The 24,736-nt window shown below is 45.4% G+C and overlaps 1 protein-coding gene across 1 annotated transcript in view; it reads right to left on the bottom strand.

The window, feature by feature from the left end:
* LOC115324873 (A disintegrin and metalloproteinase with thrombospondin motifs 13-like) overlaps window positions 1-16,568 on the bottom strand; it is a 101,557-nt gene extending 84,989 nt beyond the window's left edge. Inside the window, exons 1-5 of the mRNA XM_042288969.1 lie at window positions 16,514-16,568; window positions 14,876-15,051; window positions 3,973-4,065; window positions 3,463-3,589; window positions 2,549-2,596 (exon numbers count right to left, since the gene is read on the bottom strand). Of these exons, the coding sequence (XP_042144903.1) occupies window positions 2,549-2,596; window positions 3,463-3,589; window positions 3,973-4,065; window positions 14,876-15,051; window positions 16,514-16,568 (499 nt within the window). The remainder of the gene's footprint in view (window positions 1-2,548; window positions 2,597-3,462; window positions 3,590-3,972; window positions 4,066-14,875; window positions 15,052-16,513) is intronic.
* Window positions 16,569-24,736: the final 8,168 nt, after the last annotated feature.

The following is a 24,736-nucleotide window of genomic DNA, read 5'->3' as shown; positions in this document are numbered from 1 at the left end:
GGGGGGGGGGGGTTCAAAACATGTGTTTTGCCCCCCCCCCCCCGCCCACTCTGAGAACTAGGTGGCAAACGCATCCTTGCCCCCTCCCCCCCCCCCCCCCCCCCCCCTCCGTGTGGTACGCCCATGCACAACGCTTTGCATCACTTAGGCTGTCAGTGAGTACAGCTATACTGTCACTCGAGCGTGTTATGACTGTCTAAACCTTCCACTCTTCCTCTGATTAGAATCGAATTGCACACTCAGTTTTGTGAAGTTCCCATCTGCTTCGGCCAATCGAGTCAAGCACTCGGAATAGAAACGACCGACCTGTCATGCGTTCAGACAATCAAGGCGGCTCCCTCACAAAACCGAAGTGGCAGCTCCATTTGTTTCGATGGCTGTATACTCTGCAGAGTTTTCGAAAGAATCCATTTTCTTCGATCCCTAGACCACGCTCACACTGTCAATGTACATAAGACAGCGTGCAGGCATGTTCAAGCATGTTCGAATCAATCATGCTTCGGAAACGCTTGAGGCGTGCCCGCAGGTATACTTCCGTCATCGTGTCTGCGCCGTGTCTTTCGAGTGATGTCCGCGAGCCGTATGACTGCGGACTTATGGTACTCTGGGACCTTATTGAGGCCTAGTCTGCCGCCGAAGTGAATGGTATTGAGCAAGGTGGCCGTAATGATCGATGCTTGTGGTCGCTTGACCGGCTAGGTACCTTCCTCTCATTTTTAAATAATATGAGTAGCTTTCTATTTTTCTAATGCCTCGTATCCAGTGCTTTATACATCTACATGCCGAAACACATGTGCGAAAAAATTATCCGAAAATCGGACACAAATCGGAACACGCAAAAATTGTTTCTCTCTATTCTTTGTAAGCGAGCACATTTAATGCGAAACAACCACAACAATAACCTCGTAAAAAAAAAAAAAAAAAAGTTTCTCGGTTTTTTTTTCTCCAAAATCCCTCATGTGGTTTGTTGCCTGAAAAACAAAGAGGATGTGGAACTACTTCTTCCATTTCTGCTTTTCGTGCGTTTTTCGGTTGGCCTTTGACACATCTATTCCACTCTTTACGTAACTAAATATAAATCAAGAATGAAAAAAACCAAAAAAACCCTAAGTTCCGAATAATCAACTTTTCTTGCCGAAAGTGAGGGTATTTTAACGGATTTGGGGAATGAAGCTTAGCATTCCTAAATGCTACCGGATGACGTTCACTAGTAAACGCCAGTCAGTATCTTTTCCGTACTTGATCGGCGGTTTCAAACTGAAGAAGGAGGAAGTAGTGAAGTACCTAGGTGTTTAATTTGCTCATAATCTGTCATGGAGCGCTCGATCACTGACTTTATCACAGCCAAAGCCCACCGCATGTTAAACTTTTTGGAACGAACTTTGAGGGACTGTCCTCAAACTGCAAAAGCAACTTTGTTTAAGACTAACGTTCGGCCAATACTGGAGTACGCCCGTGTTTTGTAAGACCCAAAAGAGAGCTATTTAGAAAAAAAAAAAGAACGAAAAGAAATCGAGCAAGTGCAGGGCAGGGTTGCGAAATTTGTCACAAGAAATTACATTTATAGAGGAAGTGTTACCGCTCTTAAAAAGCAATTAGAGTGGGGGCCACTTTCCTCCAGAAGAACACGTCTTTGCTTGAATTTTTAAATTTAATATGGTCAAACCGGGACTAATAAAGCAAAGTTGATTCAACCACCCACCTTTGTATCTAGGAGATTAAACTACTCAGGAGAAATGAGGGAATCGACACCCCGAACAAACGTTCTGAAATATTAGTTTTTTCCAAACACTCTTAAAGCGTGGAATCACCTACCAAATGACACCTTTTCTATCTTGTCAAACTCACCTTTCCTTGACAGACTGTCACCTGACAGCTGGCAGACTGACATGACTAGGAAAATGCTTTTATCCTTGCGATCAGAGTTCGAGTGATTACTGGGCATGATACTGCTGTGTGTTTAGCTGTTCCTACTTTCATTATTTTATTACCCTTTGAACGTATTTGATAAAATTACATCTGTGTTTTTACTCATGTGTCGCCCGGAAAGCGAGAGTTATTGTTACTGCTTTTAGCGCATATCTTTCTCAGTTGATGTTATTATCTGGCAGGTACCCGGAACGAGAGCTACCAATGTCTCTTTATCTTATTCCGGGCTCGCTTTTGTTGATGAGTGTGTTTTCTTGTGTGCTTGCGTTTCCTTGTTGTTGCTTTCTTGGTACACATGCACGAGTGTATTTCTACCTTCACGACTGACTATGTACCCCCCTCCCCCCCTTTTCCTGAAATAATTCATTCGAGAGCCGCGGGGTAATTACACGAAACGAATAAATAAATAAATACCACCCCACCAAATACTCTAACAAACCTGAAGCTTGTGCTCTCCCGCAGAGCACTCGAAGTTGGTATAGACAATCGCTGCAATCTATGAGGGTATTTGGCGAATGGCGGGGCGGATAATATGATACAGCTGTAGGCTACAGTTCTTTTGTGTGCAGTGGTCCACAGTCCCATCGTTCGCCAGGATTCCAACGAGTATTTTACTCACCTTGCTCTGAATCATCAGATCTTTCAGAGGCCACGAAATCGGGTGCAACTGGAAGGAATTGTGCCGCATTTTATCGTTTTGAATGCAGGAAATATATGGTGTTTTATATATTTCGTAGTACTTTATTATAGCATGTTATGTACCGTATTGTACAATATATTATAAAATTACGTTGAGTTGATTGGTGCAAAGTAGTCCCGCGACACTGCTATTTCAACGAGGGTATTTATTGCGCACAAATATAATTTGAAAGCGTTAATGTAATATAAAAATGTGTGCAGCTGCACAAACGCAACGAAGAGGCTAACCTACCGCGTCGGCTATTAGCGCTATCTACTCTCAGCAAATACAAAATAAATATCAGATAAAAAACGAAGAAACTCCATATTTAGGAATATTGGTCAGCTCAATTCTGGAGCTCAGGCACCTCAAAGGCTTGAAAAAAAGTGATGGAAGTAAATAATGCTAATTTATCGATGTCCTGTGTCTTAGCTTCATGAATAATCTGCAGAGTCTAATTTCTCCCCCAGGATGAAACGTTTTCTTTAACGGAGATTTTTGCATTCGACATAATATGGCGGCAACAATTGATATGTATACATACGCTCGGAGAGCTTAAAAACTTTGTAGTTACTAATACGCGCAACATATATTCTCGCTAGAAATGTGATCAAAACATCGATGTAGCGCTTGCAGCGTAAAGTGTACATTGCAGCGGTCGGTTAAAAAACGACGCCCGTTAGCCAACTAAAAATCATCGCCTCTCGCTCGGTGGTGAAAAATCACCATACGCCAAAATCACTGAGAAATGCCAGGTTAAAACAAAACAAAAAAACGCTTCAATGACAGACAAAGTTTAAGCAGCGTTACTATTGAAATGATTCGCGTGATAACTGATGAAGTGGTGATATTACCTATGTAATCATTCTCGTAATTTCCCTCTTTCTGAATCTTAGAAACCTTGTGGGCAATGCTTCCGTCTTCAGAACGCGCCTTCAATGGCATTGGTTCAATCCTCAACTTGTCGCTCAAGACTCCCCTCTGAAAATTTAAAGCATACATTGTCTAGCCTACCCGACGAAAAAAAATAATAATAAGCACCACAGTGAAAAAAAAAAAAAAAAAACACACAAAAAAACACAATCCTGTTTTAAAATCTATTCTTGCAAAGTTGTTAAGCAAAAACAACTAGATTACAACCTTTTTTTTTTAAGTTAACGAAGTGAAGCGTGTTCCTCAAAATGCCAACAAAAGATCGCGTATGTAGTTTTTTGGGTATTTATGAAGATATCGGACGTAAAAATGTTTTGGCCGACTAAGTTATGATATTTATTTCTCGGCAGTGCTCCATTAGAAAGATTCTTAGTCAACACCTTGATCAATGTTTGAATAATTGGTCGAAATAGCCGCCCCAGTGACCTTACCACCTCCCAACCTCCGTCCACCTCTTCTATCGAAAGTGCTGACATGTGACGCCTGTCGTGGTACAGGTTCTTCTCCAGCTCCTTACCGCTCATCTGAAAACAAAACGAAAAATGGGACTATTTTTCCAGTAACGATACACCATTTACCCGGGTGAAAAGAGGGAGCGAAATGGCTTCCATGTTTGGGCTTCCATGTTTGGGTAGAGCCGACCAAAAATGCCCGAACGATGATAACCAACGATAACGGCCCGTGCTCTTTCCTTCCCCACCCCGACGACTCCGTTGAAATGCCCGGATGTACGTGGATGGCGCTGCGGGCGAACAAAATGGCGCCGCCCAGAGAATCCTCAGCGGAATGGTCTATACTTACTGACAGCTTAAAAAAACACTAACACCACCCAAATCTAAAAAAAAAAAAAAAAAGAAACTCAATTGTCCGGAATCGAAACCGAAACACGAACACAGAAGCTCATGGCCGGAAATCACGTACTACACCCAACCGCGTTTTTTTTAATTTTTTATTCTCCAGGGTGTGAAGCATACGACGAAGTTGTGTGCACCATTTGTCGTGCGATTGTTTTGAACTTGTATCCCTCCCGCTCGATATTCTGCGCTGGAAGATTGAGTGGCCGGTACCACGAAGGGCAGTTCCGACGTAGCAGCCCCACGTCCGTCGCAACGTTGGTCCGTCGCGAGCCGCTCACTGACCTCTGTTGTAGTATCGCGGATCGGGAGCCCGTCGGCGGTACCACCGGCGGCCATTACTTGACACCAGGCAACACATGCAAGTCTGCGGGAGAAACCTACGAAAGTAGGCATACTGAAGCTTGGGCGCCGTGCTCGAAGAGAGTATTTTATGATATGTTGAGATCATTATATCGGGTGCTTGGAGATCGAACCGATATTTGTCCAGCGTTCGAACGTCGATTTAAAAAAAAATCAAACGTGCTGGAGCACCCACGGCTGAGCTGGCAAGCTTACTCTCGTTGTGGAGTAAACAAAAAGAACTTTCCTTCAGTAAAACCGTCCACGGGGAAGCCCAGAAGTTGATGGATGTCGAAAATGTTCCATCTTGACAGCGGCCTTCCGGGAGTGAGCGAACTCCGCGTAGCAAAAGCCTTCCAGCTAGTCCTTTGCTAAACCCAACTCACCGAAACCGCCAGCGACTCCGCGGTAACTCTGGATAACTGTAATAAAATAATAAATAAGTCTTGTCTCACTGAGCTTCACTACATGTTTTCGCCCAGCGGAGTCACTCTTGACCGCAAAACACTTATCTGTAAGAACTGTAAGGGCTGTCCGTTTTAACGTTTGTGCACAAGCTATTTGATAGGCTTCCCGAATCGCAGCTAAAAGCCCTGTCACACTGAGGCAACAGTTTGACAACTCTATCCGAAAACACGAGAAAATCGTGTTGCCGGCAACCCTGTCACACCGCGGTAACAACAGCAGTCGGGCAACATGTTGCTGCCACCCGGCAACACAGGTAAAAGAGTAGGAGAGAGGCTGCTTCGGCATGTTGCAGCTTCTTTGGGGACCCACAAAGCCCGGACGGCACCGGTGTAGATGTACCAGCACCATATGTACCAGTACGAGAGTCGGGGGAAGCTCCTGGGTGCGAGTACCGCAAGAGCCGCAGGGAGAGCAGGACGAACCCCCTTAGAAGTAAGAGTAAAAATCAGCTCATGACAGGGTCATAAACATGCGGGGAGGTAGAAACAAATTAAAGTGGGTGGAGGTCAGTGAACAATTAGAGGGTGAAAGTTTTACAGTGAATGGGGTTGCAGAAACGCACGTTATAGATGAGGAGGAACCACCGTACGCACCAGGCTACTCCTGGATGGGATGCAACCGGAGGGGAGGTGAACGCAAAGGCGGAGGTCTAGGCATGTTAGTTAAAGGACAAGACTGGGAAAGAGAGAAGGAAAGCTGCAGAGAAAATTTATGGCTGGAAGGTAGGGTAACAGGTCTAAACACTCGAGGGATATCAGAGAAATTGGTCCTAATCAGGAAATAATTATGATAGGAGACATGAACGCCCACTTAGAAGAGTTTGACGGATTCACAGATACAACTGGAAAGCTGCTAAAAGATTTCTTAGAGGCCCTGGACCTAGTGTTAGTTAATGCACAAGTAAAATGCGACGGCAACATGGGACGTGGGACGAAAGAACTCACACTCAACAATATACTACTGCCTCATGTCCCATAAACTGTGTTACAGGTTAGGAAGTATGGAAATTGATGAGGACGGAACAAAAAGCTAAGAGAGTGACCACAAACGAATTAAGATTAAATTTTGCGCATCCAAACCAGAACAACACGCCCAGGAACGAACGGGTAAACCTAAACTAAGTGAAGCTCAAATACAAAAAGTATCAACAAGCATCGAGAACAAAGTATCGGAACAACCAGAACGAGAGTGGGCGTATGAGGATATAATAGAAACCTTAAAAAGAAAAAAAATGTAGAGAAGCATAAAATTAAACAAAGAGGAAAGCAAAAACGAAGACACAAGCCAAAAATCTGGCGGGATAAGGAGGTCAAAGCAGCCATAATGCGGCGCCAATATGCATCTAGGGAGCATAGGTGGGCAAAAGAAGGGGAGCCTTGCCAGCTGAAATAGCTTCAAAATGGGAGAACTTCCAAGAGCGGAAAAGGGAAGCATCAGCTTTAATACAGGCCAAAATTGGAAGTGCATGTGGGCAGTGGATGATGGAAGTAAATAAATAAATAGGAATGCGGCGAAAAGGTTTTGGGAGCACATTAAAACGCAGGAGAGAAAGACAGAGGGTATCCAACACTCACTGACCACACAGGAGGGGAGAAGAGTAGAGAGGGAAGAGACACGTGAATATATTAGGCGGACAATCGAAGAGGCTTTCTCCCAGCTTGAGCAGAGGGAGACAGTGAACAGCACGGTCAGCAGCACTGTTGAGGAGGAACAGAATTGTGTAACGATGGAGACGACTACAAAAGAATGGGACAAAGCAGAAAATAAGGTTCTAGCAGGTACAGCAACAGGCCTGGACAACATACCCATGGAACTCATGAAGACACTAGAGAAAAACAAGCAAATTGAAGTTACGGCATGTGATTAACAAAGTAATGATGGGAGGAGAGGTACCCAGTGATTGGAAACTAAGTAAAATGAGACTATATATAAAGGCAATGGAAACAAAGACAGCATTAAATCATATCGCCCGATAACGGTAACTTCAGTTTTATACAGATTAGCTATGCCGATAGTAAAGCGTCGAATAGCAATGGACAGAAGATATGCAAATACTGCACGGGCTCCAAAATGGATCTCGAAGAGATAGAAGGCTGGAAGATAACTTATTCGTCACCACTCAATGTATAGAGATAGCAACGAAGAACCAAACTCCTTTATGGTTCGCTTATTTGAACATCAAGGGAGCGTACGATAATGTGAACCAGAAAAAACACTGGGGTCGGCTGAAGGAGTATATGTTAAATACAAATTTAGTTAGGTTTCTCCGGCAGGTGTACACAAACAATAAGTTAGTGATAAACAACGCTGTTACCTCTGCTGTTCATAATATATCTCAGTAAAATGGAAAATAAATTAGAGCACTGCAACTTACGTTTTGATGTGAGTTATATGGAAGGAGGGAGAAATGTAGTGCAGGTAATGCCAGGACTGATGTATGCAGATGACATAGTACTCATGACAGATAACCAGAATACATTACAGGAACTAACTGGAACATGTGGCGAGGAAGGGGACACCTTGTGCATGAGTTTTAGTAGTGAAAAGTCTGGAGTAATGGTGTTTAGCGATGAAAAGAGGGAACCCCTGATGATTCAAGACATTGTAATAGACCATGTAAAAATACAAATATCTGGGAGTCTGGCTTAATGAGGGAAGGAAGTATCTAGAGGGACACGAGGAGAGTGTAATGAGAAAAGAGAAAAGAAATAAATCTATTATGAAGCTCAAGGCACTATGGAACTATAACGGATATGAAGTGGTCAGAGGTATATGGAAAGGAGTGATGGTGCCAGGACTGTTTTTTGACAATGCAGTACAGTGCATGAAATCAGAGGTTCAACCAGGATTAGAAATTCGACAAAGAAGCGTAGGCAAATTGGAGCTGGGAGCACATGGAAAAACACCAAAAGATGGAGTACAGGGGGACATGGGATGGTCGTCTTTTGAGAGCAGGGAGGCAATTAGTAAGTTGAAATATAAAGAAAAGTTGACTGAAATGTATGATACGCGGTAGGCACGGAAGGTATTCAAGTATTTATACATTAAAGTTTAAACACGAAATGGGCAAACCGAACCCGAAAGCTTACATTTAAATACCTACACACTGGTGATGGGGCTGAACAGACTACTTCAGTGAAAAACAGGATGAGAGAGGCTGAGAGGAAAATGTGGGAGGAGAGAATGCAGGAGAAATCAGCTTTAACAGTGTACAGGTCACGAAAGCAGGACATACGAAAGGAAAAACTGTTTGACGATTCACGGGGAAGTGCTTTGCTGACCGAGGCAAGAACGGGAGTTTTAAGGACGAGGACGTATAGGGCTAAATTTTAGGAGGCAGACACATTAGGTGCCGCCTGCCATAATGATAGCGAGACACTAGAGCACACGGTTTTGAAGTGCACGGGGCTTCGCCCTGCCCTCCCTGAAGGGGTAACAGATTTGGCCGGGGCCCTGGGTTTTACTGGTGACGATGGAAGGACGGAAGAGAAAAGGGTTACAGTGAAAAAGATACGATTAGAAGATTGGTGGAAATTATCTAGGGGAAATCAAATGATGGACAACTAACTAGCACAGCTGGGGACAGGCGGGACAGAGGAACATTGGGACTCCCTCCCGCGTGGCTCCGGCCTGAAGTCTCAACCCTGTCTCCCAGTGGGCCCGGTGCTGGGGTAACGCCGACAAGGTTTGACCAGAGGATAATTGGCGACTCCCTCGCCGGGGGGAAGAGGCAAAGGGGTGATGTTTTTAGTTGTTTTTTTTTGCCCGATCCCCCGAAAGTTATCTTGGTGATATCCCACACTGCCTGGTGATAGTTAGGGGGAGAAAATTTGTCTTAAAAGGGCGGGAGGAATCATGTCTTTGTCGTTTTAGGCTTAGGCTAGGTGGCGCTAGCTACCGCCCATTACAAAGGGTATAGCCATTAACATCTATTGGATTGAATTGGAGTCTGCGGCTCTCCCCTTTGTATCGGGTGATCAACAGTAATGGATACTGGATCTAGCCTGGTCAATCGCGCCTCCCGCGACTTCCGCTTCCGCTTGGTGTTCCGGTGGTCGATTGCACTCTTTCCGCCGATGTGTCTCTCTCCACCAGACTTCCAGCCACCTTTTCGTCACGTATATGGCCGATCGAACGTTATTTTAGGGGCGAAGCTCCTTAGGGCCTAGCCTTATCCGTCCGTCCGTCCGTCCGTCCGACCGGCCGGCCGGCCGGCGTCCGTGCTCACATAAAAAGAAAATATGTTTGCGCAGTCGACAGGGTTCGAACCTGTGCGGGGAGACCCCAATGAATTTGAAGTCCATCGCCTTAACCACTCGGCCACGACTGCGGGACTAGTAGGGGGCTCCGAGACGTGATAGAGTAACTCAAGAGCTGGGGATGTCATGGATGAAACGTTGCATGTAGCCGCTCAACGTCTATACAGGAGAGGGCGCTGCGGTCAAATGCGTATATAATCACGTTAAACTTTGCATGCATTGGCTCAACGTTTATAGACGAGAGGGCGCTGCGGTCAAATGCTCAAATGCGTGTGTAACCACGTTCCACACCACACATTCTCTTTCTGACATGGACCGTTGACTTAAAGACGCGTTCCCACGGCTTCTAGCGGATCCAAGCTGATCCGCTAGAAGAACCACTGGCTCTGCATTTCACCGACCATAAAGCTGTAATAATAAAGTCGAAACGCAACCCGGAACTCAGCACTACCTATGAACAATAAAAAAAAAACAGCACCATCAGCACTACCTATCAACAATAAAATAAGTATCATCACCACCACCCGAGCTTCGCCCCAATCAACATCATTCACCACGTGGAGATGTGGTCCTTTTTGTTTGCTCTTCCTCTCCCTGCTCTGCACCGATTCGGAAACCCAGTGCTACTGGTAGCTTCGTCGTACTAGGGACCGGTACAATGCGCCGGCACTGCGGCACCAGGTGCTCCGTCGTCTCGTCGGTCTGCCGGCAGTGTGTGCACGTCCTCTCCTGTCCCTGCGTGAACCTGGCTCTCCACACCCGGGTCCATAATGTACCCATGCGGGCCTCTGCGAGGAGTCGACTGTCCATTTATCCATCCATCCATCCAACACTGTTCGATTTGTTGTCCGCCTCACGTGGTCTGACTAACCTCTCACATCGTGCTGACGGCGGGGAAAACACGGGGAACACTCTGCCATCTTGATTGTTTACCTTCGTTCGTGTGCGGCGCGGAATCGCTGGAAATGCGACTCCATGAAGTGCTAGTGCTTTCGATGGGCCGGAAATTGCCAAGGGACGACATCAAGCAGTGACTGTGATTAGAAAACTTGACACGGGGAGTATTTTCCACCCTTCATTTTCTGAAAATGTTTTTCACTCGCTGACAAAGCAGATAGCCCTAACCGAGGGAAGTGAGATCGCTGGTATATGTTCGGGATTTACGTCACCCGGTATAAACTATTTCTGTCCGGGTCTTTATTTCCATGACATTCCTACTTCTACTGTAAAATTGAGTAAGCACCGGCAGTCCCCCAAAGCGTCTTTTGTAACGTGGAGTTGAGCTAAACTGACAGCATTTCAAAACTGCGACACCGATACGATCGGCCTTCATAACAATAGATGGAATAAAATTTTTTAACGCTGTCTGTTTGCCTACCGCCTGCTATGTGATCGCTTCATCCCCCAAAACGTCCTGGGTATTTTTGAAACAAATCAGGTGTCTGGTAGCGGCTGTTTCGAAGTTCCAAGCATAAACAATCGTGATCAAAGTAATCGCTTTAATGCTTCGATTTTTGTTTTACATTTTTTTTCTGGATTATTTTTATTATACTTTATTAGCGGGTGAGTAGGCATGCCATTTTATTTTACAAGCAGTAATGTGAGCTCGTCTCTCGGCGGCTCTAATTTCAACCTCAGTCTGAATGTTTACAATCCTAGCTGTGACCAATTCGGCATTTGTTTTCCGTAATTACGTAGTGAAAACATTAATAAAAAAACTTTAGATGTATGCCAGCCTTAATTATTGTTAAATAACGTTTTACAAGCCTTTATTTGAGTACGACGTTATTTATAGGGAAGTAGCTATCCATCGAAGCTATCTGTGTTGTCGTGTTGCCGGCCCAAAATTCGCTCAGCCGGCTATCAGGGCAACACACGTTGTCCAACGCAAGTTGCTGTTTTTGTTGCCGAAAGCTGTCATACCGAGGCAACATTTTAGTTGTCGTCCATGTTGTGCCGCTCTTGCCGCGATGTGACAGGTTTGTCGAACAACACGGGGAGCGAGCAACAAGTTGCCCGACTGTTGGACAACGTGTTGTGTTGTTGTTGCCATCGTGTTGCCTCAGTGTGACAAGGCCTTTAGAAGTTTCAGTGCCGACGACAGTTTAGAAACGGAGGAAATTGCACTTTTTCTTGTTTTGCCCATATGTTAGCTGGTGTCAAGTGATTGCTGCCGATGGTACCTCTCGGCCCAACCAAGAGAAGCCTCTATCCCGCGATCCAGCCTACTAGAACATGGATCAGTGGCGCCGCCATTGTGTCGTCCAGTCCCCTGCACGTCGCTATATTGAGAATGACGTGTGCATGTATTTCCTGTGATCTGTGCAACATTATTTCTTTTTTTCGATCAACGTATTTGTAGCTTTTTGGAGGCCACAGAAGTGGGGTTCATATTCTTTACTATTTTTTATAGCAGCAGCGCCGCTGCCTGTCGGCGCCGCCGTGCGTCACCGCCGTCCGGATAGTCGATGTCTCAACGCGAGGGGGCCACGTTGGCCTCCGCTTTGGTGCCCTTTTACCGGCGTTATAGTCAGGTAACAGCACTGGATCTCGTCACGCGCGCGTGCATTTGCCGGATTTTTTGCGCTTTCGTTGTCTGCTCGTCGTTGGGTTATTCCATTTCGGCTCCCATCTTCCGCATGAATCAGCGTACAAAACGCACTCACTGCCTACACGGCAGGTGTCGACGATGACCTGATGATTAGCGTGAATGGTATCATCCTTGACTGCTCGTTGATCTTGCGACGTCGCCGCGCTTTGAAGGCAAGGTGGCGCAGGTTCTGGTTCCGGCCGAGTTAGAGCTACCGATTCACCGATGGACAGGCCAGTGCTTTGCGGCCTCGGCTGCGCGCCAGAGACGAAGGCTACTTTAGAGAATGAGTGATAGAACTTGTGGCGACAATGTTCACCATTTATACTGTCGCACAGTTTCAGAGCACAACCTTTGGAAAAGGCATTGGGGGAAATAGGGGTTGCAAACGAAATCACGCTAGGCTCCTTTGCAACGTGAAAGACTCGCGACGAAGCGGCTTGCGCGTTGCCATGACATCAAAACGTTGCTATCTACGCCACCTCCCATTGCATCCTTCCTTCTGCGGCAAGAAACGGCGAGCCCTCAGACGGGCGCGGGCCGGTTGTTCAGACGGCGCCGGTCGGCAGGCCGCTGAGGGTGAGAACTGGTTCCGGACGGCAGCCCGCGGCAACCGACGGCGCTCGGCAAGCCTCCTCGACGCTAGTGTGGCCGGGCCTTCAGGTGAACCACGACTTTGAATATATATGGTATGCATCAGTTTAAACGGCACGTGACCGTCGAAAGAGAATAAGCGCGCCTGAAGCCGGCCAATTCTCGACCGGTGGTTTTTGGGCGGGAAGAATACGAATTTCGAGCCGCCAATTGTGTTGTGGGCAGTTCGGCCCTTGGTGGTCATATTAAAATAAAAACCTCGGCGAGCATAAATGCCCTGTCAGTGTCTCTTCGAGATGGGCAGGACGTGACGTGATCTGTTCCCGCTTCATGATTCACCGCGTTCTTATCGACTAATGTCACAGTCTCATTGGCGGCAGAGCGATAATCTGACGCACGGGACTCGTCACACCCAGCATTTCTTGAGCTGTTTGTGGGTGTACGATTTCCTTGGGCCACTTTATAGTCACTGTCACTCTAAGAAACGAAGGGAATCCTATTATCGCTCTGCTACCCAAAAAAGTCCGGCGTGAGCCGATGAGGACGCCGAAGGACGCATCCGAAGCTGGAAGCGTGAACGCAATAAGCCCTGCGTTTCTTAACGTGTCGGCGACTGTAGGGAGGAAGAAAAGACAGACATCGAAGATTGGGCGTTATTAGCAGACGTGTACATCACTGCACGTTACCGAAATAAAGTGACTGAACACAGTTGCTCGTTACTCGATAAAAAAGCAACTACTATATGGAGAGGTTATGAGTTCGGGGTAATCTCATCCGACCCCTTTCCACTTTAGCAAAGCGATGGCTAGAGAGAAGGTGACCTCCTCTCCAGCGCTCGCTCTGCTAAGGTGGAAAAAGGTGGAAGGAGCTTCCACTTTACCCTTAACTTGTCACCGACTAGAACTACATTACTCCTTATTGCGATTCTAAAGGAACGCGTTGCGTCAGCTTGAAGGTAACGCGCACTTTTCTCGTTAGCCTGGATGTGTCATTTTTATGAAGCAGAAGGGAGATCGGTGGCCGAGTGGGATAGCATACACCGGATTGACGCTCGTGGAGCGAAAGCTTGCGCTGCAGAATCCAGGGATGCTGGGTTTAATTCCCACCCCGGCGCGTTTCGATCTGGATGAATATTCTACCGGCGTGCAGTCGTGTATCGCTACTGCGTGGTGCACGTTAAAGACCCCAGGCTAGCGCTTGTACTGCACTGGCTAAGCTGTTCATCTACAGCAGAGGGACAAGTCACCATTTGAAACAGACTAACTCCAGGCTGTATAAACATCACGCACCCCCTATATGAAGCAGTGTTGCCGCTTTTAGCATTTTTCGTTGTCAGTATTTCCTTGATCTTTAATCCGCTTATTCAGGGATAACTGTAGCTATACTCGGATACCTTGTGCGCATCCATTTATTGTCTATCTAATTTTCTCCACCTGCAAGTTACAGGCACGAGCTGGAAGGAAAGTTGGGTTGGGTGCTCTCGTTGTTCACGTTCATCTCCAAAAGTAACTAAAGACCGTTACTCGTTACTTCATCAAAAGGTAACGTTACGCGTTCCTTCTATCAATAAGTAACAATATGTCGTTCCTGCTTTACCAAACAAAGTAAATGGGTACATGCAATGCGTTTTATATAGGTCTGGACAGAAGCGCCGAAGGATAGGGACAAAGTGAAGGAAGTAACGACTCTTTCACTTTGTCCCTGTCCTTCGGCGCTTCTATCCAATCATAAACCAATTGGATCAACTCAACATTTTGCTGCATATAGGCCTGGTTATAAGTAGAAACTAAAAATTTGAAGAGTACACTTAAGACTGCTTACGTGTAGGAAGTCGAAAGCCATTCAAGGACGACGTCAAAAACGACGTGTAGTACGGCTTCAAAGACGACGTCTAGGACGACTTCTAGGACGACGTCTTTGACGACGTCTTTGACGACTTCTAGGACGACCTAAAGCACGACGTCTAGGATGACGTCGAGAACGACGCCTAGAGGTGACGTCTAGGAATTCAATTTGATTCCTCTTAAATCGGCCTGTCATCGTTCTTGATTTCATTGCCTCTAATTCGCCTGATTAGTCACGTAAAGATTTCGGTACCTCTCGTGCCGCCGACGTGTTTTCACTCAAGTACTTTGAAGGTCGGCTGAGCGATGACACAAATAAGGCTTTCGCCTTAATAAATTAGCCAATGAATAAGTGAGTGAGTTCGTATGGTGGGCGCACTTACATGTTGCTCTCTGCCATCGTCTTGAATGACGACAAAATCTTCGGCTAGGACGACGCTTTTCTCCAAGGTCAGTACAAGTCCGTCTTCGATACGCAGAATTTTTTCTCCGTTGAGGCCCCTCGCGTCGAGAAGCTTGGGATATACGACACGCTCCAGAAGGGATACTTTGAACTTGTCTAAAACAACACCGGGAGTAAATGTTATCAAAGATTCAGAACAAATTCTGTTGAGCGCATGAATTGTATTTACACTTATATTTATAGAAACATAGGCAAGCGGTAGCTGTCTTCTCTGATTTCATTTGGGGCAGTTTTTCATTTAGATATAATAGAAGTAGTTAAGAATTTGAAGCATTCCCACCCGCCGTTTATAATTGACGGGAAAAACCTAAACGTCACTCTGACATGAAATGCTATGCACCAGCGAAATTAACGCGTCAAAGCAGAAGAAACAAACGAATTGTGTTGTTTTTCCGAGCTTCTTCTATTTTTTTTTGTCATTCTGATTGATGTGTATATTCCTCCCTCCTAGAGACACTCAATGAGCTACGTTTCAATGTAATGCCATTTCGGCCATCATATGGTGCTTAAACTAATCGTTGCTGCCAGCTATTCCATGCTTTATCTGAAATCCAAGAAGACGCTTTTTAGAGCGGTTGACTTTCTTAGGATCTTCGGGCGACCTTCTGGTATTTCTGGCCGTCTATTTTTTCTGCTAAATTTAGCGGGGAAAATGACGTAACATGACTTGATGTCCCGTGACCTCAACACCAATCGAGTCTCCCGCTAAATTTAGCGAAGAAATTGACGTCACATGACCATGTCACGTGACCTACACACAAATTCAGTTTCCCCGCTAAATTTAGCGGGAAAAAGTACTTCACACGATGTCCTGTGAGTCCCACACAAATCCAGTTTCCCCGCTAGATTTAGCGAAAAAATTGCCGTCGCATGATTTTAGCACCAATTTCGTTTCCTCCTAAATTTAGCGGGAAAAATGACGTCACACAATTTAATATTACGTGACGGCAACATCAATTCAGTTTTAACGCTAAATCTAGCTGAGAAAATGGCGTCACATAACTTGATGTCACGTGACCCACACAAATTGAATCTACCCGCTAAATTTAGTCGGAAAATCGACACGTGACTTGACGCGGCTCTTTCAGTTATATCTGCAGCTAATCGCTTAATTAGGAACATAGTTCGCTCTGGCAGAATCTTCATCCTCCAGAAATGTTAATGCAGTCCTCGAAAGAGCGACGCTATATCGCCTGAGCTTCTTGACGCCGTCGCTAAAGCTCGGGAAGGCGCATTTTCGGATCGTGAGTATCATCCATTGCGTCCTCGTCGTAGTTTCACACCTAGCACCAAAAACGCGTCACTCACAGCGTAATCGGCATAAGGAGCTGGTACCCAAGGCTTAAAGTGTTTCTTGACTGCACTCCCGTCATATGATTGACCGCCCGAACCAAGCCTTATAGGGTTGTGCTTCGAAAGATCTCAGAAGGTCGAAATTAATCCTCTGTCTTCCGTTGGGGCGTGTCACATACCCAAGCTTCGTTAGTTTGGCCCGAAAAAACAAACAAAAAACAACACCGAATTTGACTTTGAGATGACATATAAAACAACCACTTACCACCAAATGAAGTTTCTAGTATAATAGCAAGCAGGAGTACTCTGTAATAATGCATGTCGTTTTTCACTGATTTAGCACGCTAGGCTCATGCTAGATATTCTGGTTTCCGGATACCCGTGCGGCCAGCTATTCTTTCGAATGATTCAGTCTGCCGTCAGCCTTTATTTTTAACGCCCGTATTGGGCGTTCATGTTTCTCGAGAAAGGTCAACCCATCCAATAAAAACAATGGCGCGATCCAGGATCTGTAAACATCGCGTCCACGTTTTTCTTTGATGTGTTGACCTTTCGCGAGAAACATCAAGGAACAATAGAAAAGAGCAAGCTTATTCCTTCACGGCCATATAGATGCCGTACAGAAGTGCATCAGCTGTTGCAAGCTTTGGAAGCCCTGCACAGTGGTGGATACATGGGTAACTAGAAAACCTTATGCTCTGACAATGGTAACATTTCGTGTTTATTGTCATATTCTGTATAAAATCTGGAAACAAGTAAATAAATAAAAAAATAAAAACTCAGCGAAATCTTTGTTATACAGCCCCAATAAATAAAGCACGGATTGCACAACGCGGAAACGCCATGAGAGTACGACGTTAAAGGGCAACTCCGGCCAAAATTCAAAATGAAATAAAACTGGTATCGCTGTAGGGACACAAAATACGACCCCAGCCAAAATATTACGTCCGGGGGACTACACATTCTCAACTAATGCCGATAATAAAAATGTGACCCGCCGCGAGCCGCTGCTCCTTAGCGGGCGGCCAGCGGGTTGCCGATCGCTAAGGCAACATTGGGCCGTGACGTCAGTATCGTTCTCTTTTTTTTCCTCCGGTCCGGGCGTTGCGCGGAGTGTGCTTCTTTGAGCCGCTATTACCGCTACTTCGGCTTGTGATTGGCGTGTTTAGCCGTTGCTTTTATCTGTAGCCCGTGTAACTTCGGTATAGCCTTTCGTTTATTTGCCTTGTGAGTACACCAAGACTCGTCTTACGAGCAACTCGGTGCGCCCAAGACTACCTAGCTGTTACTCGAAAGATGCCGAGTACAACTTGTACCGCTGTGGGCTGCTCAGACAGCCCGCTGCTCAACCCGGAGGTGCTTTTTCACAAGTTTCCAACTGACCGGAAATCGCTGACGGTGTGGGTGAACGCTGTTCGACGAGTGGACATTGGACTTCAACTTTTACGCGCTCGAGGAAAAAAAATAACGAAAGAACGGACGTGTACAGCCCAGCACAGGTGTGTTCGGGCGCCGCGGCCCACGCCGGAGAGCCTCAAAGCTTCGTATCTGGGTCTGACCCGCAGCGCGAAAGCGAGATGGCTCCCAGTATTGTACGTCACTGGCAGCGCGGCGTAGATCAACGCCGCTCCATCCACGGAGCCCCGATGACAATTTAGGCCTAGCGATGAGTACGGAAGACCGCACGCACGGCGACAGCCACCGAGTACGGCACGGAACGAGTTCACTCGTTTTCCAGTCGCTAGCTTTTGGGTATACAAGCGACGAGTACGGCATAGCGCACGCACGGCGGCGGCCGCCGAGTACGGCACCGAACGAGTTACCGTGTTCTCCAGTCGCTAGCTTTTGGGTATACGCACTAACTCTTGCTACATATGCTGGATAACTACCACGTATACAGAATCAAAACAAAATCAGCTTACCTCCTATCTTTAGACGGCTAGCGCAACAGAGGTAGGTGCCCTTCGGCCCCCGTACTCGTTGAACGAGAACGATCTTGACGTCACGTTTACACAGCGGGTGATTTCCAGTGTTGCCGGGGCCTCGAGCGGCTAGTTTCAGTTTTGTTGCCCGCGCCCCAAACAAAACTTTGAGGCGCCGATATCTTTAAAACTATGCACAATAACGAGAAAAAAATTACACCTTGCTATTCAGGGACGCTGACTGCGCTAAAAACAGTCATAATCCCAAAATCGAAAGTATGTACCGGAGTTGCCGTTTAGCAGCGGGGATAAGTAGCGAAAGTTCAAGATCACGGCATTACCTGGATCAAGAGATAACTTTGAAACGCGAGATTTCTCTATGAACCGGCGTCTACTTTGATCTAATATTCGAAAAGCCAAGGAACGGCATTGTGGGCGCCAGTGACATTTCTTTCATGAAAAAATGCAAGACGATGTTATTTATGTTGTTGCTGAAAAGACTTTCTTGTCACTGAAACAAATCCTACACTGACGCCCACGCTATTATTGCCGTCTTATTTTTTAGTTTATATTAATGTCGTGGCTTCGAATCTGCCTTCTGTGCATGTTAAACTTTCCGGGTCGACTGTATGCTTTACAGTTTATCTGTCGAGCGAGTCCAAAACAAGTTTATTTCTATCTTGAAATATTGTTACCTTGAGAAATGTGATCCTTGTTTGAACGTTGGATGTAACTCGCAACTCGTCAACTTGTTGAGCCTACAGCAGCGTCGGGTGGAGGCAGATATGTTGTTTTTGTTTAAGACCCTGCACGGCTCGATTAACTCTCCCAACCTTCTGTCCAAAGTGAGTCTTAAATTATCACGTGTGCCTACACGGCTTCAATCATCTTTGTATATGGCACGACATTTTAGCCACTTGAACCCGATCCAATGATCGGCTGAGTGTTATAACTGCTACTCTGACACATTTGATACTTTTAACTCATGCGGAAGCAAGTTCGGAAATGCTGTTTGAAACTTCCTCTTGCAAGAAAAGGGCTGATCATTTGAAGCGTTGCTATTTGTCAGTAGGATATCCAAGTATTTGCTTTTTGCTCTCACACCTGGTGATGTCTCTGGTTTGTGCTTTTGATTTCCCTTGTTGATCAGAGTGCCTTTCATACTTGTTAATATTTTTATTCTCAGACTGGTGAATTACGTTCTCCTTCTGCACTCGTGTTCGTGTGTATGTGTGTTTTCGCTCATTTTTAATGTGCCAGCACTAAGATCGATTGGTTGTTCCTGGACACTTTAATAAACATTGATTGATTGATCATTATTATTATTATAAATCAATTATTATAAATTATTATTGAATCGATCCAAACAACTTGACGTCATATTCCTAGATCTTCCTAAAGCTTTTGATAGAGTATCACCATAGTAAACTTCTCCTTAAGGCTGCGGTCCCACGGCAGCCATCTTGAACAAGGCGTTAGTTCAACCAATAGATGGCGACACGCACCCGTGGGGTGGCCGAAACATTGGTTCACAGTGGGATGGCTCGAGCACCATCACGTTCCCCTCGTGGCCTTGCTCGCGCCGCAGCCAGCTGTGCTCAGGTAGCTCAAGTAGCGTGGCCCATCAAACGGATGAATGCGATAATGTCAGGCTGGGTATAAATTGTTGTCTGATATAGGGAGATGCGGTCGGCGGTTGTAACGTGCTTTCGCAATAAATCTTACCAAGAAGGAATCAAATGTTGATTGACGTGTCAATATTCTATCAATGAAAATTTCCTCTGCAGGAATGCACGCTCAGTAGACTCAACCAGTGGAAGCGGACGTCGAGTAAACTGCTTCGCGATTTACGGTACTTACCTCACCATTTTAATGACGACTAAAATAACATCACGAAATATTGTGTTTCACGGGGTCCGGAAGATGTTGTAAAGGTTGTTACATTATAGTTCCCGGAAAACAAACGCCGTTGCAATATTTTCGGAAGTACCGACACACATTATGTTGTAAGTACAGCTTAGGGAAACCATCAGAAGAAATAGGAAGACGTTTATTTGCAATGAAGACGCTATGAATGAACGGCGTATAGCGACGGCAAGTTATGAGCGTTCGGGAATTTATAAGTTGACGTGATTGCTAACCATGGACATGCGGACAATGAAGACCAGTTTTGTCGGGAGATGGTGTTGTGGTGATGACCGGATATCGGACGACTCATGGCAGACGAACAAGCAAGTTTCTTCTCAGCGATTGGTAAGTGTCCAGTTTCAAGCACAACACGTGGCTACCGACGTTGTCGACGTTTCGAACACTTACCGCTTTCGACAAAAGTCCTGGCACCTGGGCTAACTTTGTGGAAAGACTCGAACAGTAACTTAAAACGATCCACTATTCAGTCGGTGGGTGGCGAAACGTATCCACATCTGCGGAGTCATGTACGATGCGTACTCTAAGTGGCCGGAAGTTTACACGATGTCTGCCACGACGTCCAAACACGTCATTGACCTTCTACGGTCTCTTTTACCTACTTTTGCCCTACCGAAAATACTTTTTTTCTGATAACGCGCCAAATCTTGCTGCAAATAAAATAAACAAGTTTTTGAAGAAAAGAAAAAACAGCATCAGGCATCACATTAGTGCACCATACCATCCTGCAACTAACGGGCAAGCAGAACAGGTGGTGTGCGAAACGAAAAAAAAAAACCCTTTTGAAGCTTACGGAAGAAGCAGTTCAGTGAAGAATCGCCAGGTTCTTGTTCCGGCAGCACGCGTCGGTCTCATCTTACACGGAAAAAAAACCGCCGAAGCAATATTCGGCGGAAGAATAGCCACACCCCTCGATCTCATGATACTATCGCTTACGAACAAAGATCGAGAGATACCCACATCGGGAGTAATGGCAGTTTATTCGGTCGGACAACTCGCCTACGTGAGGAATTTCAGCGGAAGTCTGGCCTTCCATGTAAAACTTGAGTAGAAAAGGCTCTATGTTGGTTGACCAGGAGGTGTCATCTCTCTGAATAGGTTGGATATCAATGCCCTTAAGTGTAAATATAACTAAATCACAAACCTTTCTTTGTGTATTGTGTAACTGCCCTTGTATTTGATAGTAGAAGCTACGGTGGTGATCTGGACCTTTCACACCATGCTCCTTTTTCTTATTTTTCGCCTCATACTCCTTTGTGGTTTAAGTACGCTTCAAGAATCTTTCGGAACGGGGACACTTTACGTCAACGAGGCCATTTGTTCCAAGTAGTCAATCAGGGAATGCTGCTAGAAATCCGTCCCTCATATTAACGAATAAGCCGCACTTCTGCACAGTGCAGTTTTCCTGTTCCACGTACAGTTGTAAAGCAAGATCCTCATTGATTCTACCATATACTGTTGCGGGTGAAGAAAGTCTTTGGGTACACGATACTTGAAACAAGTCTGGCACTGTACGTTGTGGTTCAACACCCATTAATGTCGTCGTCCTTATAGAGCCTCATCATTTAATCATTCCCTCGTCACCTCATATTGCTCTTCATCAACAGTAAGTACAATAGGCTACCGCCACATTACAATCCAAGAATTGAAAAATTAAGTCGTTCAGTCCTTCAACCAGTTTATAATTTATATAATGTTATTACGTTACATTACCTCGAGACGATCGACGTCCATTGTCGATCTTCAAATACTTATACCTGTATATAAATTAGACGCACAAGGGGGGTTGGTTGCCGAGTGCATGGTCTAGCGCACACCAGCTCGGAGCACTGTGAGCGAAAGCTCGTGCGGCAGAACCCACCCCGCCCCTGCCCGTTTCGATCTGGAAGAGCATCGTACCGGCGTGCGGTCGTGTATCACTACTGCGTGGCGCACGTTGAAGACCCCAGGTTTTCGGTTGTACCGCACTGGCTAAATTGCTCATCTACAGCTGAGACACCAGACGCCCACTAAGGCAGACTAAGTTCCGGCTGAATAAACATACACACAACAATTTGCAATTAGACGCATAATAACAAAGAACACAGTGTGCCGCCTCTTTTCTTTGGATGCCTTTTTTTCTAAACCAGCGCAAGCTCGTGCGTTCTCTCTTTTGAGATGGTTAGAATGGTCGCGTATAAAACCCGCTTTTCTCCTACCCGCCCGCTTCCTCCTCTTATAATGTGTATTTGGTTATAACTAAATAAGCTATAATAATGGTGTATTATTCATATTTACTTTCAGTTTCAGTCAGGGAAAAGGAGTTTCGCGGCAACTAGAGCCAATAAATGAGCTGCGCTTAGAGTATCGGCACTCTCTTCCCCGACAGTGTTGTGAACGCCGCCATTTTGGTGCTTGTCCAGAGCAGGCGCAACTGCCGATCGTCATGATTCAAAAGTGCGACGTCCTCAGCATTAGATTCGGTGTTAGGAAGCTCATGTAATGTTGCTTTGCTTTGTCGCAAACTGTTTAAAGTGGGGGACGGAAAAGCGTTTCTTGTGATTTCAGATAAAGCTTCAAATAACTGGCAACCATAATTTTTAGCCATACTAAGGCCAAGCGTGGCTACTCTGAAGCGTAGCTTATTTAATAACACTACTCATGCTCTTGTTCAAGAGGCTTGTAATACCTAGGGTGCCTCAATGTCCTTCTGTTTAGGGTAATGCCACCCTCTGTAGTACCCGATGACGACAGCACGCGCTCAAGGGGAAAATACAAAGAAATCGACGAAAACAAAATGTCGCCATAGCACAATCAGCGCCACGAGCGCGTGCAGGGACACGCTCTTTCACGCGCTTCTGAACAAAAAATAAAAATAAAAGAGGGGAACAAAAAGGCCAGATGTCGTGCTCCACCCTAAGCAAAGGGCACATGAAGTGCTCCACCCAGTAATACCTGGAGGGGCCATATCGTAAGCCCCGTGGATTCCACAAGCCACTACCTTTTGACACCTGCCTCTTCATTGTTCCCGCTTGTGCCAGTAAATTAGCTTCTGTTCAGAGTAACGACACTTGGCCATATTGTGGCTTAAAATCATGGTTGCCAGTTATATGAAGCTTTATCTAAAATTACAGGAAACGCTTTTTCCTCCCTCACAAATGTTTAAACAACCCGCGACAGAGCATTGCAATATTGCATCAGCTTCCTAGCACTGCATCTAATGCTGAGAAAGTCGTACTTTTAGAACACCATGATCGGCAGTTGCGTTTGCTCTGAGCAACACCCAAAATGGCGGCGCCCAAAACAATTTTGGGGAACGGAGTGCCGATACTTTAAAGCTCATTTAGTGACTCTAGGCATAAAGTGAACTCGGGTGTATTCTTTTCCTCTTCGTCTTCATTGTTTATTGATTTCAATCATATCGAATAATGAACACATTATATCACGCTACGGGGGGGATCGGTGGCCGAGTGGTCTAGCGCACACCAGCTCGGAGCACGTGGAGCGAAAGCTCGCGCTGCAGAACCCAGGGATCCTGGGTTCAATCCCCACCCCTGCCCGTTTCGATCTGGATAAACATCGTACCGGCGTGCGGTCGTGTATCACTACTGCGTGGTGCACGTTAAAGACCCCAGGCTAGCGGTTGTACCGCACTGGCTAAATTGCTTATCTACAGTGGGTAACAATGTCGCCATGTTCTGGCAGACTAAACTCCTGCTGTATAAACAACTAACGGCTAATTTGTTTTGTTTTTTATCACGCTACGCTTGTGTAAATATTGATCTTAGATTTATTAGCCTGACCCAGTACTTAAACCATTCAGTTATCGATAGTAAATCTTCCAATATATTTTTTAAATGTGAGGGTAAAAAGACACGGAGATTGATGATGATACAAACGCCAACGCCGCCCTCGGAAATTTTTTGAACATTAGAAATCAGCAGTTTGTCTGCCATCCGCCAGGTAGCGCAACAAAACACCCAAACAGTTTTTAATTGTTTTTAAACTTAGCTAACCTCTACACCTATTAAGAAACCAAAGCAATATCATTGTGAAAATTTAATACATCGCAATGTATATCTATTCCAAACTATAAATGTTATTAAATGCCAATAAATCTGTTTGATGTCCAAAACAGATATGCGTCAAAAACAGGTAAGTTTGAAAGGCTCCTGGAGCGTTATGACTTTGAAAATGAAAAAAAGCCATCGTCCACCTCTTGGGCAACCATTGTAGCTCTAAATGTTATAAAAGATTTTATCATAGTTTAATTATTTCTTCAGCGGCATTTGAACTACCATGACACGAAGCACAAAAAAGTGCTACGTTTGATATAAAATATCTAAACAAAAAAATTTACACAACATTAAATTTTTTTCTGCATATTACCAATTATAAGCACTACATCTGTAGCTAATTTCATTGCCCTAGCTCTTGTCATTAAAAACATATTTGTGCGGAAAAATGTCAATTTTAGGGTAATATTTGGAGGGGTGAAAAAAACAAAGTAGTGCAAATATAAAAAAGTGGATCGTTAGATTCTGCTCCGACATCAACTTAACAAAACTGATATATTGGAACCGTGCTATCTTTAATGGATCGTTCATAAAACATGAACTAGCGGAGCAAGTGAGGGTCCGCGCCATCATATTCGCAACGCT

Source organism: Ixodes scapularis, unplaced genomic scaffold (genome assembly GCF_016920785.2).
Source record: "Ixodes scapularis isolate PalLabHiFi unplaced genomic scaffold, ASM1692078v2 PGA_scaffold11__112_contigs__length_91849675, whole genome shotgun sequence".
Taxonomy (NCBI): domain Eukaryota; kingdom Metazoa; phylum Arthropoda; class Arachnida; order Ixodida; family Ixodidae; genus Ixodes; species Ixodes scapularis.
The sequence above is the reverse complement of the archived record's forward strand: the minus strand, read 5'-3'. Positions and strand labels throughout refer to the sequence as shown.